Raw genomic sequence first — 21540 nt, 5'->3', positions numbered from 1 at the left:
TTGCTGTTAAGACATCTTTATTATGTTTTACAGATGACAGTTTAAAGACATTTAGAGGCTCTGCAGTCACATTTGAGTTTGGTATATTTACAGACAACCGCTTCAGTGATTTCTGCTAAGGAAGCCCCTGCTTAATTATTACAGTACGTTTAGCCGAGCTGAGGCTCCAAAATGATTACTTTGACATTTGAAAACAAATCCCTGATTTAGCCTAAAGTAAGAAAATAAGATTGATACTCCAAGTCTGTTCAGTAAACATGAAGCTTAGCTTAGCATGTAGACACAGAGTGATATCCATTTTGTCATTTAATTCGCAGAAAAGCTTCTTTTTTTTACGCAAACTATCCCTATAACAACTTATGATGAGGGAGCAGATTCAGGGATGACCCTCACCCAAAGGTCACTTTGACAGTCATCACAAAAACAGATGGCTTTGACGACCAAACATGAGATCTTTACAAAGCTGCCATTTCATTCCATCCCATTTTGTTGCCAAAAACTAATTTTCTTTGAGTTAAAGGCAGATTTTTCTACCTTAAAGTGTATAATGCCGTTCTTCTTCTTCCTGGGCATGCCGTTCAGTCTCATCCTCATGTTAAGATCCAAACTGATCACAGAACAGCAGAGAACGTTATAACAGAACATATAAAATGTGACAAATGCTCGAAACAAAAGTACAAAATGCCTCAGCATTGTTGTCAAGGCAACTCCGTCTTCATTACTTTCCCTTCTTTTGTGCAATAGCCTTGGCAGCAATGCGAGAACTAGGAAGTATAGCTAAAAAAAATAATGCTCCTCATAGCCTTTTTACATGTTCAGATGACCTCTGTGTCATCATACTGAACACAGCGTTCAGTATGATGACCTCTGTGTCATCATACTGAACACAGCGTTCAGTATGATGACCTCTGTGTCATCATACTGAACACAGCGTTCAGTATGATGACAGTGTGACTTATCAGGGGAAATTAATGACTGTTTGCAGTAACATCTCCCCATGAGCAGATCTACGTTCCGTGCACTCGTTGTGAACAGAAACCAACATCCGTTCCTGAGAATGTTCCTCCTGGTCATTTCTGAGTCTGATGTCTCATCAACTCCATCTCCCATCATACTTTGCTGCGTTTGGAGCGGCTCTCTGCTGGGGGGGCGGCCCGTTTGTTGCGATGGTGGGGGAAGGTGGGCATGAGGTCGGGCTCACAGGCTGCAGAGAGGCAGAGAGAGATGAGTGGGGGGGGGTCAGAGGGCAAGGGAAACAGCTGATGATGCATATCATAATCTTTCACTCACGTAGAGGCTTCTCTTTGAAGTAGGAACTGTCCAGACTGTCTTTGGCAGTAGCTCTGGATCAGGAGCACAAATATAAAAACATGATTGATGTTTCAGTCACACAATTTGTTTAACTTAGTTAAAATTGTATTCAACTACATTCTTTAAAAGAAACAAACACACACACAATCCTGCGGAGAACCGCCCAGCCTACCCACAGTAGTTGTGAAGAATCAGCTTGTAGTTTTGAGTGATATTGACATATTTGTATAACTGTATTTTGTATTCGGGATTGTTGGAAACGTTATTTCGATCTCTCTGTCTGTGCAAACACACAGAAAAAGTAACATTGACTTTGAATTCCTGATATATATAAGAATATTGTTGAAGCCTACAGATATCCAGGAACCTTTCCAGCACAGTAGATAAGGGCCACAGGGGCAGATTAGGAAAGACAGAAGCCATCCTCTAATGACTTCTATAGAATAAATGACCACCTGTGTTCAGCATCATTGTGACACCAATGGAAAGAGGACTCAGCAGACAACATGTGTGGATCCAGTGAGCTCGACTGTTCTCTCTGAGTTATTGATCGAGTGTTTCAAATCAGCCCCACAGTTTGTTTGAACCAAAGACAACTTCTTTTTTTCAGGCCAGTGAAAAATGTGGGAATGCAATCTGCTTGAGAAAATAAGAAAGAGAAAAAAAAGGAGAGGAGGGGTTTGCTCCACAGCACTAGCAGGCAGAGCCAGCGTTAATTACTTGTGCCCTGAAGCCCCCCCCCTGACAGTGACGACTTTACGCCCGCACTGCATTCAGTTTCTGAGGGGTCGCGCAATCAGAGGGGAGGCTGAGCGTGTCTCTCCCGTTGTTCAAGATTTACAGATTGTTTGCAGCTGAACATGCTTCCTCCAGCACATGAATCTGTGTAAGTGAAGACCTACATGTTGCTGTCAAACCCAACAGTAGCATCACACTGCATCATTCATGTGGTTATTTGCAGCGGTACAAAGTACATACGTGTTTGAGTACTGAACTCACGCACGAGTGCTCTCAATGAGTTATCCTTTGTTTTCAATGTTGCTGTAAAAGTGAAATAAGGATCCTGCCCTAGTCTTCTTGCTCTTTAATGTTCCCTAACATGTTTCACATGTTTCTAATTTTCCCTGTATTTAGTTGAGATTATATATTTACCCCTGTTCTATTTTTAACTTTGACATTTAAAATAGACTATCGTGTAAGAGTGTGTGTGTGTGTGTGTGTGTGTGTGTGTGTGTGTGTGTGTGTGTGTGTGTGTGTGTGTGTGTGTGTGTGTGTGTGTGTACCTGCGCTGTGGGTTGTACATGAAGAGCAGGTTGAGCAGTCTGTGTCCGGCTTCAGACAGCCAGGTGAATTTATTCTTCAGGTTGTTGTACGGCTGCTTCCTCAGACTGTACTGACCAATGAGGGGCAGCTGAGAGAAACCCTGGGGGACACACACAAACAATTTAGCACATTCCTTTGACATCTTCAGACCTGACAGATATGTCAATATGAGCAGATGTTCATAGCGGAGGTCTCACAGGCCAGATGTTCTGGTTGGGGGTCCCCAGCAGCTGCACGATTAGGTCCACCTGCTGGATCTCTGAGGCTCCTGGAAGCAGAGGTTTGTGGGCCAGCAGCTCAGCCAGGATGCAGCCCACCGCCCTGCAGAACATCAGCTGTTCAGTGTCAGCAGGTATTTCAAACAGAGGTTCCTATTGGCTCCTTACGGTGTGTAAGATAGTGTGCAATGTCTCTTTTCGTGATAAAGCATTAGGAACCTGAGAGTGGCGGGTGATGATATTATAACTCTCCCCTCACATCAAGACGCCAGAGGTGAAGTACTATGCTTTTTATGCAATGGTCTATTTTGAGAGTTTGGACTATTTTGCATGTTCATTTCCATTCCACCCCAGACTGTGGGCAGGTACGAACATTTGAAACATTTCTTAGTGTCTATCGCACTAACAGATCAAAGTACAGATGTGAAGTAACCAAATATATACTTAAATACTGTACTTAAGTACTGTTGTCAGGTACTTGTACTTTACTTGAGTATATCAATTTTCTTCTACTCCACTACAATCCAGGTAAATGGTGTACTTTTACTCCACTACATGCTCCAAACACCAAACAGATCATTGCAGCATTACCCATAATCCCCTCTGTTTCAGCCCTGTTTCCAAAGGAGGAGCCCCTCCCCACGCCCCTCTGAGAGAGATTTGGTTACAAAGAACTCAATGGTGCTCTAGGAGGAGATTCAGGTGATAAGGGGGGGGGGGGGGGGGGGTTACCTTGGTTGCTGATTGGCTAATGGCTACACAAGACAAAACATCGTTATGACATCATCAAGTGGCCAAAATCTGATCAGCTCATTTTCAGACAGGTTTTTATAGAAATGGATCAAAAAGAGAGAGAATCTTTGTTTCTGAAACTTTCAGAGTCTCTTTCCACAGAGGGGACACATGCTGATGTAGAAGAGACATGAAGAAGAGGGGACACATGCTGATGTAGAAGAGACATGAAGAAGAGGGGACACATGCTGATGTAGAAGAGACATGAAGAAGAGGGGACACATGTTGATGTAGAAGAGACATGAAGAAGAGGGGACACATGTTGATGTAGAAGAGACATGAAGAAGAGGGGACACATGTTGATGTAGAAGAGACATGAAGAAGAGGGGACACATGTTGATGAAGAGGGGACACATGTTGATGTAGAAGAGACATGAAGAAGAGGGGACACATGTTGATGTAGAAGAGACATGAAGAAGAGGGGACACATGTTGGTGTAGAAGAGACATGGAGAAGAGGGGACACATGTTGATGTAGAGGAGACATGAAGAAGAGGGGACACATGTTGATGTAGAAGAGACATGAAGAAGAGGGGACACATGTTGGTGTAGAAGAGACATGAAAGAAGAGGGGGACACATGTTGATGAAGAAGAGACATGAAGAAAGAGGGGACACATGTTGATGTAGAAGAGACATGAAGAAGAGGGGACACATGTTGATGTAGAAGAGACATGAAGAAGAGGGGACACATGTTGATGTAGAGAAGACATGAAGAAGAGGGGACACATGTTGATGTAGAAGAGACATGAAGAAGAGGGGACACATGTTGATGTAGAAGAGACATGAAGAAGAGGGGACACATGTTGATGTAGAAGAGACATGAAGAAGAGGGGACACATGTTGATGTAGAAGAGACATGAAGAAGAGGGGACACATGTTGATGTAGAAGAGACATGAAGAAGAGGGGACACATGTTGATGTAGAAGAGACATGAAGAAGAGGGGACACATGTTGATGTAGAAGAGACATGAAGAAGAGGGGACACATGTTGATGTAGAAGAGACATGAAGAAGAGGGGACACATGTTGATGTAGAAGAGACATGAAGAAGAGGGGACACATGTTGATGTAGAAGAGACATGAAGAAGAGGGGACACATGTTGATGTAGAAGAGACATGAAGAAGAGGGGACACATGTTTGATGTAGAAGAGACATGAAGAAGAGGGGACACATGTTGATGTAGAAGAGACATGAAGAAGAGGGGGACACATGTTGATGTAGAAGAGACATGAAGAAGAGGGGACACATGTTGATTGTAGAAGAGACATGAAGAAGAGGGGACACATGTTGATGTAGAAGAGACATGAAGAAGAGGGGACACATGTTGATGTAGAAGAGACATGGAGAAGAGGGGGACACATGTTGATGTAGAAGAGACATGAAGAAGAGAGGACACATGTTGATGTAGAAGAGACATGAAGAAGAGGGGACACATGTGATGAGAAGAGACATGAAGAAGAGGGGACACATGTTGATGTAGAAGAGACATGAAGAAGAGGGGACACGTGTTGATGTAGAAGAGACATGAAGAAGAGGGGACACGTGTTGATGTAGAAGAGACACGAAGAAGAGGGGACCGTGTTTGATGTAGAAGAGACACGAAGAAGAGGGGGACACGTTGTTGATGTAGAAGAGACACGAAGAAGAGGGACACGTGTTGATGTAGAAGAGACACGAAGAAGAGGGGACACGTGTTGATGTAGAAGATACACGAAGAAGAGGGGACACGTGTTGATGTAGAAGAGACACGAAGAAGAGGGGACACGTGTTGATGTAGAAGAGACACGAAGAAGAGGGGACACGTGTTGATGTAGAAGAGACACGAAGAAGAGGGGACACGTGTTGATGTAGAAGGAGACATGAAGAAGAGGGGACACATGTTGATGTAGAAGAGACATGAAGAAGAGGGGACACATGTTGATGTAGAAGAGACATGAAGAAGAGGGGACACATGTTGATGTAGAAGAGACTAGAAGAGGGGACACATGTTGAGTAGAGGGGACACATGTTGATGTAGAAGAGACATGAAGAAGAGGGGACACATGTTGATGTAGAAGAGACATGAAGAAGAGGGGACACATGTTGATGTAGAAGAGACATGGAGAAGAGGGGAACACATGTTGATGTAGAAGAGACATGAAGAAGAGGGGACACATGTTGATGTAGAAGAGACATGAAGAAGAGGGGGACACATGTTGATGTAGAAGAGACATGAAGAAGAGGGGACACATGTTGATGTAGAAGAAGACATGGAGAAGAGGGGACACATGTTGATGTAGAAGAGACATGAAGAAGAGGGGACACATGTTGATGTAGAAGAGACATGAAGAAGAGGGGACACATGTTGATGTAGAAGAGACATGAAGAAGAGGGGACACATGTTGATGTAGAAGAGACATGAAGAAGAGGAGACACATGTTGATGTAGAAGAGACATGAAGAAGAGGGGACACATGTTGATGTAGAAGAGACATGAAGAAGAGGGGACACATGTTGATGTAGAAGAGACATGAAGAAGAGGGGACACATGTTGATGTAGAAGAGACATGAAGAAGAGGAGACACATGTTGATGTAGAAGAGACATGAAGAAGAGAGGACACATGTTGATGTAGGAGAGACATGAAGAAGAGGGGACACATGTTGATGTAGAAGAGACATGAAGAAGAGGGGACACATGTTGATGTAGAAGAGACATGAAGAAGAGGGGACACATGTTGATGTAGAAGAGACATGAAGAAGAGGGGACACATGTTGATGTAGAAGAGACATGAAGAAGAGGGGACACATGTTGATGTAGAAGAGACACGAAGAAGAGGGGACACGTGTTGATGTAGAAGAGACACGAAGAAGAGGGGACACGTGTTGATGTAGAAGAGACATGAAGAAGAGGGGACACATGTTGATGTAGGAGAGACATGAAGAAGAGGGGACACATGTTGATGTAGAAGAGACATGAAGAAGAGGGGACACATGTTGATGTAGAAGAGACATGAAGAAGAGGGGACACATGTTGATGTAGAAGAGACATGAAGAAGAGGGGACACATGTTGATGTAGAAGAGACATGAAGAAGAGGGGACACATGTTGATGTAGAAGAGACACGAAGAAGAGGGGACACGTGTTGATGTAGAAGAGACACGAAGAAGAGGGGACACGTGTTGATGTAGAAGAGACATGAAGAAGAGGGGACACATGTTGATGAAGAAGAGACATGGAGAAGAGGGGACACATGTTGATGTAGAAGAGACATGAAGAAGAGGGGACACATGTTGATGTAGAAGAGACATGAAGAAGAGGGGACACGTGTTGATGTAGAAGAGACATGGAGAAGAGGGGACACGTGTTGATGTAGAAGAGACATGAAGAAGAGGGGACACATGTTGATGTAGAAGAGACATGAAGAAGAGGGGACACATGTTGATGTAGAAGAGACATGAAGAAGAGGGGACACGTGTTGATGTAGAAGAGACATGAAGAAGAGGAGACACATGTTGATGTAGAAGAGACATGAAAAAGAGGAGACACATGTTGATGTAGAAGAGACATGAAGAAGAGGGGACACGTGTTGATGTAGAAGAGACATGAAGAAGAGGGGACACGTGTTGATGTAGAGAGACATGAAGAAGAGGGGACACATGTTGATGTAGAAGAGACATGAGAAGAAGAGGGACACATGTTGATGAAGAAGGAGACCTGGAGAAGAGGGGACCACATGTTGATGTAGAAGAGACATGAAGAAGAGGGGACACATGTTGATGTAGAAGAGACATGAAGAAGAGGGGACACATGTTGATGTAGAAGAGACATGAAGAAGAGGGGGACACATGTTGATGTAGAAGAGACGTGGAGAAGAGGGGGACACATGTTGATGTAGAAGAGACATGAAGAAGAGGGGACACATGTTGATGTAGGAGAGACATGAAGAAGAGGGGACACATGTTGATGTAGAAGAGACATGAAGAAGAAGGGGACACATGTTGATGTAGAAGAGACATGAAGAAGAGGGGACACATGTTTGATGTAGGAGAGACATGAAGAAGAGGGGACACATGTTGATGTAGAAGAGACATGAAGAAGAGGGGACACATGTTGATGTAGGAGAGACATGAAGAAGAGGGGACACATGTTTGATGTAGGAGAGACATGAAGAAGTGGGGACACATGTTGATGTAGAAGAGACATGAAGAAGAGGGGACACATGTTGATGTAGGAGAGACATGAAGAAGAGGGGACACATGTTGATGTAGAAGAGACATGAAGAAGAGGGGACACATGTTGATGTAGAAGAGACATGAAGAAGAGGGGACACATGTTGATGTAGGAGAGACATGAAGAAGAGGGGACACATGTTGATGTAGAAGAGACATGAAGAAGAGGGGACACATGTTGATGTAGGAGAGACATGAAGAAGAGGGGACACATGTTGATGTAGGAGAGACATGAAGAAGTGGGGACACATGTTGATGTAGAAGAGACATGAAGAAGAGGGGACACATGTTGATGTAGGAGAGACATGAAGAAGAGGGGACACATGTTGATGTAGAAGAGACATGAAGAAGAGGGGACACATGTTGATGTAGAAGAGACATGAAGAAGAGGGGACACATGTTGATGTAGGAGAGACATGAAGAAGAGGGGACACATGTTGATGTAGAAGAGACATGAAGAAGAGGGGACACATGTTGATGTAGGAGAGACATGAAGAAGAGGGGACACATGTTGATGTACAAGAGACATGAAGAAGAGGGGACACATGTTTATTACTTGTTAGACGCTTTTATCCAAAGTGACTTACATACTCAATACTTTGGACAATCCCCACAGGAGCACTTTGGGGTGAAGTGACTCAGGGACACAACGACATGCAGTGGGGTTTGAACCTGCGCCACACACCGCTTTTATGTATAAAAGACATGAAAAAGTGGATTTTGCATAACAGGTGACCTTTAAATTCCCTCTGTAAAAGCCTTTGACATACATCAACAAAATGAAACAAGAAAGTCTCAAGGTAAAATGTCTTGGGTACATATATTTTACTAGATTCCCCTGTAGTGCCCCCTTGAAACAAATGTTTCCTCATGTGGAGGTCAGGCATGATGTGAATGTGTGTATGAGTGTCTCATAATGTAGCCTCACCACATATCCAGAGCTGTAGTCTGGGTCTTCGTCCCTAGGAGGAGCTCTGGAGCTCTGTACCTGCAGACAGATTTGGGGGGGGAGATTAACACATACGGTGACTGAGCCCAAGGTGAGGAGGAGATTAAAAGACACACGCACGCAATTTAAGTTATCTCCACCTTGACCAGCTGCAAAGTTAAACTGTCTCCGTGAATGGATCATTAATTAGAATCCAATGATCTAATATTTATTATTCTAAAAATGTCCAGTCTGCACAATGAGTACTTCTAGTTTGGTACTTTGAGTATAGTTTGATGGAAATACTTGTACTTTTAAGTCACAACTTGTAACAGAGAATTTCTACAACGTGGTATTATTGCTTTTGCTATTTCCAAATAAAGCATTATTTAGGGTGAGCACGTGTGAGACTCACCACAGTGTGACCACTCGAGGGGTCATGGGCTGCTGGGGGATGCCGTACATCCGGGCCAACCCAAAGTCAGCTGCAGGACAAACAGATCCAGACAATAATTAAATGTCAGAAAATTAATTTCATCCATTCAAATGTCAACTCAAAATTCCCAGAGCCCAGGTGACATATTGAAATAGCTTCTTTTGTCACTCAAAGGTAGTCAATGAACAATGATCAATATTATTGGAAGAGCCGGAACAACAGCATATATTCTAAAAAAAACTAATATATAAATCGCTTTTGGCTCATATATTTGACTTTACAAAAATACCATTCACATTCGAGATGCAACTATGCAGACTTGTAACATTTGTTTGATTTGTTGTGTTTAAGCAGGAACAAGGAGGTTGTAAATAGAGATTATTCTTTAATTAGCAGATATATAAATAATTCTGTATCTATATTCATTTCAGGAAAAATTGAAGTTAGCAGTCTTGACAGAAGGAGGGACAGAGATGGGGGGGGGTCAAAGGTCATGCTGGAGTAGGGACACGGTGGCCGTTTCTCAATGTCGAGTAGAGCTGCTGCAGAGCCACTATGTCAAGTATACCACGTCATCGAGTGGCGCAGAAGGACTGTTCAAATGCCCAGCATTCGGCGCCACTCAATGACATAGTATACTTGAAATAGTGGCTCTGCAGCAGGTGTACTCCACATTGAGAAACGGCCCGTGAGAACAGGAATAACAGGATAACAGTGACAGCTGCTGATTGTGATGACTCACCGATCTTAACGCAGCCTTTGTCTGTCATCAGCAGATTAGACACCTTCAGGTCCCTGAAAACACGATTAGAGAGGATCATCCACCCGCCTCAATGCACTCACCCCCCTTCCCACACTTGTCATGCATTTTTAGATTATAGCAACCGTTTAAAACACAGCTTTGTCAGATTTGTTCAAGCTTATCCACATGAACTCACAAAGCTGTAACATTTTTTTAATGTATTTTCACTATTTCGATTCTTTCCAAATTGGAGGTATTCTGCCCTTAAGGCATTCCCTGGTCAACAGTCTACATGGTTTGCCTTTGCAAATCAGAATATAGATATGGGTCCTTGCCTAAAATGATGTTAGTATACCCGAAACATCAACTCTAAATCTGCTTTTACATTTCTATAAGCCTTTTTTTCAGTGTCTAGAGAATCAGACCTAAATATAACACTATATATATATATAGTTGTATATGTATGTCATTGAGAACTCTAAAACCATCCATTCTTTTCTCGTGCATCTCAGCATTAATCTCTTCAAACTGTACCTAGCTGTTTGTTATGAAAGACGCCCCTACATTATGGACTCCTCTTATAGATAATTGATATGTAAAAAGATACAGCAGTGTATTCACTTCCTTCATCGACTTAGATATTTTGAAGCAAGAATATTTGAAATGTATCACATCCAAATGTGTACGAAGATAACCGGCCAACCTGATATGTTTCATTTAAACATAACAGGCTGAAGAATGCTTTAACACATCCGTCTATCCTGCTGCTACACCAGACCGGAGTCATGATGTACATTTAACAATCTTTTTGTCAATACACCAAAACATTTCATCTATATGCTATTTAACTGTTCAGTTGTTTCACAGATAAGAAGTCAATTGAGTTAACCTGAACAAATGTTATTTAACTAGCATAAAACAACTAACAAGTAATGTTAGCATCAACTTGGTGTGTCAACAAGCTGACCACATACTATTGTTGGATAGATTTATGTAATCCTCTCTAGAAAGTGACGGTCAGAGTTTTTTTACTTCTGTTCCTAAGTCTATAAAGTACAAAAAGAAGTGCAGCCTCAGCGTTGGTGTTTCCAGTCAATGTGTGTGACTGACCTGTGTATGATGAAGTTGTGGTGGAGATACTCCAAGCCTCTGAGCAGCTGCAGGACGATACACTTCACCTGGAGAAGAGAATATGATGTTACACAGACCTAACTAATGCGGCTTTCACACCAGCGCTTTTCCCTTTCTAGCTCCGAGCTAGAGCTTTTCTGGTTCAGCTCCGGTTTCCCTTTTCTGCTCCCGCTCTGTTCACACCGCCTAGAGCCCGACTGGTGCTGCCGCTGCTGCTGCGTCATGACGTCACCGTTTACATCGCTGATTTGCTCTAGTGATGGGAATTCCGGCTCTTCTTGGTGAGCCGGATCATTTGGCTCGGCTCACCAAGAAGAGCCGGCTCTTTCGGCTCCCAAACGGCTCTTCAGTTTACCACATATTATACCTTTTAATTCAATCAAATGTAGCCCTGTTTTGACTAATGATTTATATGTGTACACATATATCACTTAAATTATTCAATACATCCTTTGTACTGAAGTATTCAAAAGTAAAAATTACATGTTTAATATAAATGATTTGCTGTGGCCAATTGTTTTCATTGCATTTACAGACCCGTGTAACTCTCTGATACCACCCAATGAATGCATTGACTTGCTTGTAGAACCACACTACACAAAACAGATAAGGGGTTACTGTATCGACCTATATAAAGTATATAAATATTTTTTTTTATATAAAAAAATATAGACTATATAGACCAAAAAGATCCTGCATTTGAGCCATGCATCATTTCGCTCTATTTGCTCTTTCCAGCGCTGTTTTTGCAGGGGGCTGATTCTGTGAGCTGCAGCTGACCACGCCCCCCTGCAGGAGAGGGGAGCGTGCTTTGAGATCAGCTGCTGGGCTGTCAGAAGAGGGGGAGAAAAAGATATCTCCGTCCTCCGTGTTTTATTCTTATAGAAGTAAGAAGAGAAGTAATGGGGCAGAAACCCTCCTTTTTACGCAGCGGTCCAGACATAGACATCAAACGGCGACACATATTCAGTTGCCAGTTATTTTGGCATTAGGGCAGGCCAGGGATATCTAGATACTTTCCAAGGTTTGACATAATGAATTGTGTTACTTTTAAAGCAAGCAACGATGTTTTCAAATCTGTAATCAAAAAGCTCCTCAAAAACACTATCGAAGCAGTTCCTGCCGTTGCTACGTTAGTTCAAACAGTAACAACGGACTACTTTTCTTAGCGGATGCATGTCAATTTAAATCAATACATAAAACGATTTTTTAAATCAATAAAATCATTTTCTAAATCCATAAAAGCATTTCAATTAATATTGGGAGTCATGTCGTTACTTTGTTGAGAATGTGGCCATGTAATAAGCGGGATAATGTGCACATTGCATAATGTGCCTTCAAGCCGATCTAGATCCCTCGGCAAAAAAACAAAAAAAAACGGCACTTAAAAGTTCGCGACCGACACATCACTAATTTTCTCCCCAACGGCGTTACGGCGCTCACAACAACAACAACTGCGTCGGGTCGATGATCGTGTTGCTTTTAATCACACAAAGCCAGATTAAATTAAATAACGACTTCTCCAACCTTATGCTTTTCTCCAGAGTGCCGTGGTTCATTGTTTATTAATGTGTTTCTGCAGCATTTACCGACCGCTGCAGTCAGGGGCACCGCTAGGGATTTTGGGCCCCATGAAAATATATCACATTGGGCCCCACCACCAGGCACAGGCCACTTTGTTTATAAATTACCTCGAGGGCCGTACCAAATGGTCTAGCGGTCCGTATACGGCCCGGGGGCCGGAGGTTCCCCACCCCTGCTTTAATATAATAACATTAGTATTAATATCATAACCAAAATGTCTGTGATTAACATTTTGTTTACAGACTGATCACTCAATGCTTCAAACTGTCCATCATCCTAAATAGACTAAAAGCAGTTTTTTGTTTTATATAGATCATTGGCTATGTGGGAAAATACTGTGTTTGAAATGTATAATTTAAATTAGATGTTAGCTTTTTGTATATATGTGTTGTATTCCAGTCTCCCTTCAGATATGTTAAGTGGCATGTCATTCAACACAATGCTGCTCACCTCCTTCAGTTGGGAGAAAAGCTGGTTCAGGTTCAGCCTTATGAAGCTCAGCACAAGTTCAACCAGGAAGACTGTTTTTCTCATTCATGTTTACGTTATTACTCTCTCTCCTCTCAATAAGTGACAGGGGGCGTCACTCTTCAGTCTAACCAATCACTTTGCTCTATTTCCAAGAGCCTATCATAGCGCTCTGTCAAACCTTTTTAATCCGCTCTTTCCCCCTCTGACAGCTGTCATTTCAGGTGACTCGACACAACCCTCCTCCACCCCTTTTCTCCTCCCGTCCCTCTAAATCCAGGTTCAAGCTAAACCACTCCTCTTCAGACCGACCCCAACTATCCACTCACCACCACGAGTGTCTAGACCCCAGGGGGTTTCATCGGATCGGTTCTACCCTCCCGAATGATACTTCCTGCACAACGGGGCCTACATCGCCAAAATTACCATTACATTCATTTGTTCATCTGTGCAATAAATATGCATCACTCAAAACCGTCTCTCCTGATTTAAATGGGGGGACAGGGCTGCTGAGCCTAAAGATGGATCTGTTGGACCTGGCACCAGGGGGAGGGACAACTGGTTTAGTATGAATAGGTGCTAAAAATGTGCCTGCATTTATTAAAGGTAGGTAGGTAAGAATGGAGAAACCAGCTCGAGTAAGCTAGAATTTGAAAATACACAACTGAAAAAAATCTGTCCCTTCCTTCAGAGTTCCTTACAGAGTCCCTCCTCCAACACACACGAACGCGCACATGACCAATGAGGGCACGAGATCAGTTTGTGCACAGATGGAAGGCTGACAGGCAGGTAGGCCATCCAGTTATTTTAGCCGGGCCGGCTCAGATGATTGGTCGTGCTTTTTACAGCGCCACGGCTTCCACAGATGACGTTTTTGTATGTATTATGTCAAAGCATTTCATATATTCATTGCTATCGGGATGTTAAGAGCATTCCATGGAATATAACAACAAGTGTATCTGAAGTGAATTACATACCATACCTTTAAATGTCAGCTAAAAGAGCAGTGAAATTAAAGACCTCTGAATTTTCTGTAAAGATATTAACAGTACTTAATGTCAGCTTAGTAAAAAAAAAAACATTAGCTAACAGACTAATTTCCACCACTCATGGACCACACCCACCTTTTCTTGTGAAAAACTGGGTGACATAGTGTCGCCCTTTAGTCCCTCTCTCTTGTCTTTCTCTCCTTTCTCTTATCTTAGAGCCTGACTTTGTTGGTCGTTGAAACATGGTACAACACACGTATGTAGGCTAAGTACTAGCATCCCTCCTCAGTCCTCACATGCTCTCACAGTCTCTGCAAGTGCCGGTGCCGCACCGCGTCTGGAGGCAGGACCAAACCATTACATGTAAATAGAAGGGGGTGTACAGAGGCTTTGGGTAATTAACTTTTGGAAGAAAATAAGTTAAATGAATCGTAAGTTTAGTGAGTAATTTATCAATATAATGTTCTATTAATATTAATTATTGAGGATTGATGAAAGGTTACTTACATTTTTTTTCTTAATGTTCTAAACATTTTGGGGCCCCTGTCAGTCACGGGCCCTTAGAATCGTCCTAACTTTTCACCCCCTTACGGCGCCCCTGGCTGCAGTGTTGGCTGCTCTTCCACGGGAGTTTATTCTCCCGTTAGCTCCCGGTTAGATCACACGGCAGCGGCCGCTCTAAAGTATTCACTGTCCAACTCACACAAGCAGCTGATACATATCCCCAGTTCCCCTTAGCCTAAGTGAATGTGTGTCAGTCTGCATTGACGCTGTTGGGCATCACAACGCTGTTATGAAAGTTTCTCTGGTATAAAATGGGTGATGTTAGCATAGCAACCGAAGCTAAACTGACTACTTGCTATTGCTATCCTATTGTGGCATAAACCGTTTTCTACAGGCACATTTTACCGGCGTATTTTCATTATGATTCTACTTGTGATAGTCGGACACGACAACCTGTGCAGCCCATGTATTGATTCCATCCGATAGCTGCTATAATACAAAACAACACGTCTGCCTCTCTCCACAATGATCAATAACAGTGAACGGATGGTCAAAGTAAGGTACAAATAAACAGAATCACACGAAGCCTGGTTAGTGTTGCCTGACTTTATAAAGTGTGTTTATTAAGCACTACTGCTTTTAGGCAGGCATGACAGTCAACCCATGTTCAGGGGAGGTGGGTTTAGTTTCCTGCACGCCTCGACGTAAGAGAGACGTAAGCGACGCCACCTCTTAGCTCCGAAGTATGGAGTCAGATTTGGGTCAATATTCTAGCGCGCAAAACAAGCTACTCACGAGCGGGAAATGTGCTTTTACACGCGCATGAAATGACCCTCGCGCGCAGATTAAACCCCCGCGAGCGGCTATGCGCTCGCTCGCGAGAGAGACAGCCCTCTTGCTCCCTCGCGGGAGTGTCAGCCTCACTCGCGGAGTCTGTCTACGCCATAGACTGTATATATAAACCCGGAGTTGCCAGGTTTGATAAATGCCTGAACTACCAAGAGCCGAGGAGTGACAGCTGCAAGATCAGTTGGACGAGATTGAATGGTAAAGTTGTCCATAAAAAACTATTATATTCGTAAAGTGTACAGCTAATATATATATATAGATTAATTAATTTTATATAAAACAATATATTTTTGAGTGGGCTGTATCTGTCGAAAACTGCTAGCTACTGTCTGCTGTATGCACCTCCCTTACGAAATGAACTATAAATGAACTATAGTATTACTATAGTATATTATAAGAGTTGTATAGTGTCCTATAGTAAGTTTGTAGTGTTCTGTAGTATTTTTCACCAGCGATTGTATTACTATAGTTTTTTCTGTAGTGCCATTTTATTAGCTATAGTAGCCCTATAATATTTCAATAGTAATACTCTGTATCTAGATCTTTGTAGTATTCCTATATTATTTTAAATAGTATAACTATAGTATAATATATAGTGTTTCTGTAGTTGTTTTTTAAACACACTATAGAACACTCCTAATAGCATGATATTGTCATAGTGAATGCATATTATTACTATAGTGTTTGTAAAAGTATTACTATAGTGTTTTTGTTGGTGTTTCCGTATTAAGACTATATTATTTTAAATAGTAGCCTACTACTATAGTATAATATATAGTAATAGTATGATGTTGTCATAATGAATGCATATTATTACACTCACATTGAGTGTTCTGTAATCAGTTACTAAATACTGAATACATGGCTCTGAAAGTAATCAGAATACAGTTACAGTTACGTGTCTTAAACGTTGGAATCGGGTCTACTTTAACGTATTCAGATTACTTTTAGAATACTTTCTTTTTCCATAACAGATGGGTATGTTTTGGTGAACAGGAGACACGTATTTTACTGTTTTAATGGCTTATCAAGAGCACAAACACAACATGTGTCATTCTGGACAGCTCTCTCATCTGCACCCCACATAAAAAACATCACCCGGACTGCATTCTTTGTAGTCTTAAAACCTTTCCTTGGAATATGTTATGAATTGTAAGGTGTCCTTGGGTGCTTTGAAAGGCGCCCCTAAATAGAATGAATTATCATTATTATTTATTATCTGAAACGATGTAATAACTTTTAAAACTGTTTCCAGTCACTTGCCCCATGCATTCAGCAGCAGCAGGCCATTCACTTTGATTTGATCTCGTTATAAATGTCATAATTTCGACAATAAAGAAATGCTACATAAACGTTATCTTGCACATTTTATCTAACCATCTCCGTTTCTAACTTTCAATATATTTTAAAAGAGATCTCTCTCATCTGCGTGCGGGGGCGGGGCCTCACAGACACGCTGCATCTCTCGCTCACAGACATGCTGTAGCACTGTGCAGTGTGCACACAGCTCTGCCGGTAATGAATATTACATTTTGTGAGGAAACTTTTCCACCAATAATTCCAATAAGTATTCCAAAATGTATTCACTTCAGGTTTACGAAAGTAACTGTAATCAGATTACTCGTTTTTCAAATGTAACGCCAGCTGAATACAGTTAGCCTACTTGATTTTTGTATTCTGATTACGTAACGCCGTTACATGTATTCCGTTACAACCCAACCCTGCTTCTAGGCTACTGTCCCGCAGCTCCTGCCTCTCTGTTGGACTCTGTCGCAGCGGGGCTACTGCTGTGCTGCGGAGCGCACAAAGCAGACTCTTCACAACGAAGGATCACTTCTTCTTCAAGGCAGGAAAGGTTTTGCAGTACGCAGTCTACTGTCCCGCAGCTGCTGCCTCTCTGTTGGACTCCGGTACTGCACACAGTAACCACGCCGCAGTCACCCCCGTCGTGCGGGCCGGATGAGAATGTCTGGCGGGCCGGATGTGGCCCGCGGGCTGCCAGTTGGTGGTCACTGCTCTAGACCGACAATTTTTTGGAGCTGGAAGTGAACCGGATATCGGAGCTAAGAGGCGGCGCCGCTGCGATGTGAACAGGAAAAACCGGCACTTTTCAGGCTCCAGCTCCGAGCCGGAGCTGAAAACGCGTTGGTGTGAAAGGGGCAGAGGATGTTTGGATACAATCAGGGGTCCTTAAGAGGAGTTAAAGGGGGCAATGTCACTGTAACCGATCATTTATCTGCATCTAAGTGAGAAATTCAAACCAACTACAATATGCTAAATTTATGTGAGAAAATCCTTAGATCTGTCCTACCTGAGCCTCAGAGAATGGGGTCTGCATGTTTTCCAGCAGACTGGCCAGATCCTGCTCACAGTAACTCATCACCAGAAAGAGGCTGAAACACAACATGGAGGATCAAGTGTGTAAAACAGGTTGAGGTGACTGCGGTAAAGACAGCTGGGCAGATGCTGAATAGTTACATTTCGCCCAGTGAGACGATCAGCATTAATTGTTGCTGTATAACATTCTCTTGTAAAACTTGAAATCTACCATGGCGGTGTGAGTATGTGTACTACCTCTCCAGTTGACTGCCAACAACCACTTCTTTCAGCTCCACTATGTTGGGATGTCTGAGCCTCAGCAGCAGGGTGATCTCTCTGAGGCTGCTGATGGGGACCCCTGACAGAACCAGGAGGAAATCAGGCCTGTTATGCTCATGTTCAGGTTGTTTACATGCTTTAAGTCTGGACAAAGTTCCCACATGTACAAAAAGGTAATTCTATGCATAACAACACATATGATTGCATGTGGAACAAAGAGAAACACACCAAAAGTACTGCATTAAAACACAGACATGAATCAGAGCATTGATCTTACCATCTTTCTCTTTGTCCATGCGGACCTTCTTCAAAGCCACAATCTCATCTGACTTGGTGTCTCGAGCTCGGTCTACAGAAGGAAGAAAACAGTATATTTACTGAGAAGTGTAAATAAAGTGCTATTTCTAATTCCTCTTCAAACATTCAACACTTACACACAATGCCGTAAGTTCCTTCTCCGATGCGATTGAACTTCTCAAACTCTCTGACACTCCTGCAACTCCCAAACTGAAAAAGAGTGAAAAGACAGATGGTAAAGAGACTCTCCGCACAGCAGTGGACTTCATGCATCATGCTTGTCTAAAGTAGTATAATCAAAGATGTTACAGTCATTATATTTTGAATACTTTATTACCAGACTGTAAAGCCCTCTGCAACATAGGTGCATGTGATATGAACAACATTTAGATTGATTCATTTGATTGACCCACATGATGAAGCCTGAAGAATAAATGTGGTTTATGATAGTAACTGGAAAGTGTCTCTCTTCCTCTGGAGAACTCCATGTAACAGTTTCATGTATTCATAAATACTGAAGTGAATATGAATAATAGTTGAACCAAAATGATGAGCAGAATTTGCAATTACCTTAATGGAACTTTGGCCCAATGCACATTAAAAATGATAGTGACTGTGATTGCTGCTCTAATAAAGTGAACTAGGTCGTTAAGGAAGAGATTTTTTCGTAGCAAGAGATCTCACTTAGGAGGAATCAGCCAATGACGTAAATAGTTGGGTGCTTTAACATTTAGGCTTATGTGTAGATTGAAGCCAGTAATGAGCTAAGCTTCTCAGAGGCACAGACCTTCATTTTACTTTCAAAGTTAACTGACACATATAGCGAAGGCGCCAACTAACCAATTCCTGTTCCACAATGGGCGCTCATAACTGCAGGTAGTTTATCACAACACACCTTTACGGAAATAATGCCAAACACCATTAAAAACAGCTAATGTGTTACATAATGTCACATTTCCTCTGAGTGCAGCCACTTTACCTAATAAGGATTTCCTGTTGTTTATTGCTTTTAAGGTGAGGTGGAATAAATACTCTTATTTACTTAAGTAAAGTAGCAATGCTGCACTTTAAAAATACTCAGTTACAAGTAAAAGTCCCGCATTAAAACTGTACATAAGTCAAAGTGAAAATATATGAGCATATAAATACCTAAAGTAAAACTATGTCTTATGCAAAATGGCCATTTTAAGCAGCAGATATTTTTTTATTGTTTAATTTATTTACCAAAATCTGCAAAGTAACAAGTAACTAAACATGTAAATACATGTAATAAAAAGCATAATATTTGCATTCAAACTGTAGAGAAGAAAAAGTATAAAGAATCATAATATAAAAATAATTCTTATACATATAATAAAGTACAGTACAACACTGCTTTTTTTTATTAAAGAGATTTGTTCTGTCATACAACAGGCAGTTGCACTGCACAATGCAATTCTTACGCTCAGCTCTCCACACCTAAATATTAAGAAACTAGATTTACAAACAAACATATAAGGTAAAAACTATTATATAAGAATATTAAAAATATATAAGATGACACAATAAAAAAAAAATCCTGTCCCAGAATAAAAGTGCATGATGTGCTGCATGATACAAATAAGAGTATATAAAAGCAGGGTTTATACATATCTAAAGGTGCATAAGACTAGATAGACTAGACAGTATGAATATGAATGTAACAGAGTGGCTACGGTACAGTGTTTCTATACTGCAGGGGTTCCTAAACTTTTCAGCCCGCGACCCCCAAAATAACAGTGCCAGAGACTGGCGACCCTCCACCACGTGAATAATAAATGTGTAATTGTAATCATCTCGCGACCCCCACGTTGGGAACCCCTGCTGAACTGCACTAGCTTCATACAGTTTGAATGCGGATTGTGATTCATTCATACTGAGCGTCACACAACTACACATTACCGTGTTTAAATGTAGTGATACCCGTGACAAATATAAGCCGTTTATCAGACTAGGCCATAATGAATCGTGCTAAGTGTACATTAGGCATCTATGAGTTATGTATTATTGCTAATTAACAGTAAATCATAAAGCTATGAGTCCTGAACAGAGTCTGTCGGAGCTACTTCTCTTACCCTGTCACTTTGAGGCACTGTGAATGTTTTATTAGTCTTGATAGACTTGAGCTTTATAGGTTCCGGTTCGTCCTCTCCTACGTTATCCATCCTTTCATTTAAGGTTGTTTTCAACCTCAGAAGACAAGGGTATCGTCCCTTCTGGCTTTAACTCGACAGTCCGCAGCACACCCATGGATGATTAATAAGAAGCACACCGAGCTGGGCGCCGCCATATTGTTATGCTTTTGGACACCAACAGGACAACTAAGTGCTTTCCCGGAGTTTCAGGGTGTTGTGATCTGGTTGTGATCACATCATCCGCAAATGGTCGGTTTTGTAAAGTCCATTTTGACTCCATCTTCGAGAACTGTAATAAAATAACAAATAAACATGTAAACGTATCTGCCTTTTCCCTTTATGATTGTACCACACATGTAATCAACATAGTCATCAAAACAACATGGAATATATTGCCCATGGCTTCTATTAACGTTATTAGAATTAGCCTACTGTGAGCACATAGAAAGCATAAGCATTAACAGTAATAGGAGTAATTCATGAAGGGCTACTCCAGCAATTTTGAATTTCACTTCAATAAATAAACATATTTATTCAAACAAAGTCAAACTTGAAGCAGTAAATCCATTCACTTTCAAGCTTCTTCCTATTTCTTAAAACCAATAAAACACATTTTATTTTGATCATTATACAACTGGTCCACAGACTGAGCATTACTAATAACTAAATAACCAATAAAGTTGCATTATTATAGATTTCATAGATTATGGCCATAAAAACCTCAACAATGTGCAGATTTAAGGAGGTAAACACAAAGTATGAGTCAGTAAAAATAAATATGTATGTGCTTGATAAAATGACACTGGAGAGATTATTCATTTAGCTGTAGGCTATTATGTCCATTAATGAATGAACCACATGATTCCACCACAGTTTACAGTTTCATAGTGTTTGCTTGCTTTGATCCCCATCCTACCCTCTGTGGCAGCTCATGTGTGTTCAGTGTCTCTTCCCCACTACATAGGGCTTGGAAGAAGGCTGCTGCTCTTTGGAGGCTTCAGATATGGT

General features: G+C 41.7%; 1 protein-coding gene across 3 annotated transcripts; it reads right to left on the bottom strand.

Moving 5' to 3' along the window:
• Positions 1-20729, bottom strand: cdk10 (cyclin-dependent kinase 10). Of its 3 annotated transcripts, none has more exons than XR_004570095.1 (14): positions 20473-20729; positions 18517-18589; positions 18360-18431; positions 18059-18161; positions 17796-17877; positions 11070-11137; positions 9960-10012; positions 9197-9266; positions 8782-8841; positions 2832-2955; positions 2595-2734; positions 1291-1343; positions 948-1204; positions 1-906 (listed from the first exon to the last, which is right to left on the bottom strand). XR_004570095.1 is itself a non-coding variant. In XM_034227066.1 (13 exons), the coding sequence occupies exons 1-13, from the start codon at positions 20560-20562 to the stop codon at positions 1110-1112; spliced, it is 1083 nt and encodes a 360-aa protein (XP_034082957.1). In that variant the 5' UTR covers positions 20563-20729; the 3' UTR covers positions 1-1109. The 3 variants fall into 3 exon arrangements, 1 of the variants encoding a protein (XP_034082957.1); XR_004570096.1 differs by having other exon boundaries at positions 1-865; XM_034227066.1 differs by having other exon boundaries at positions 1-1204.
• Positions 20730-21540: the final 811 nt, after the last annotated feature.

This window comes from Gymnodraco acuticeps, unplaced genomic scaffold (genome assembly GCF_902827175.1).
Source record: "Gymnodraco acuticeps unplaced genomic scaffold, fGymAcu1.1, whole genome shotgun sequence".
Taxonomy (NCBI): Eukaryota; Metazoa; Chordata; class Actinopteri; order Perciformes; family Bathydraconidae; genus Gymnodraco; species Gymnodraco acuticeps.
This window is presented reverse-complemented; position numbering and strand designations above follow the sequence as displayed.

Excerpts from the sequence above, each read along its gene's own strand:
- cdk10 (XM_034227066.1), bottom strand. The coding sequence starts at position 20,562 with ATGGATAACGTAGGAGAGGACGAACCGGAACCTATAAAGCTCAAGTCT. Across the intron at positions 9,267-9,959 it reads CAAAGGCTGCGTTAAGATCG|CTGACTTTGGGTTGGCCCGG; the intron begins GTGAGTCATCAC and ends TTTGTCCTGCAG. Across the intron at positions 8,842-9,196 it reads CCTCGAGTGGTCACACTGTG|GTACAGAGCTCCAGAGCTCC; the intron begins GTGAGTCTCACA and ends ATCTGTCTGCAG.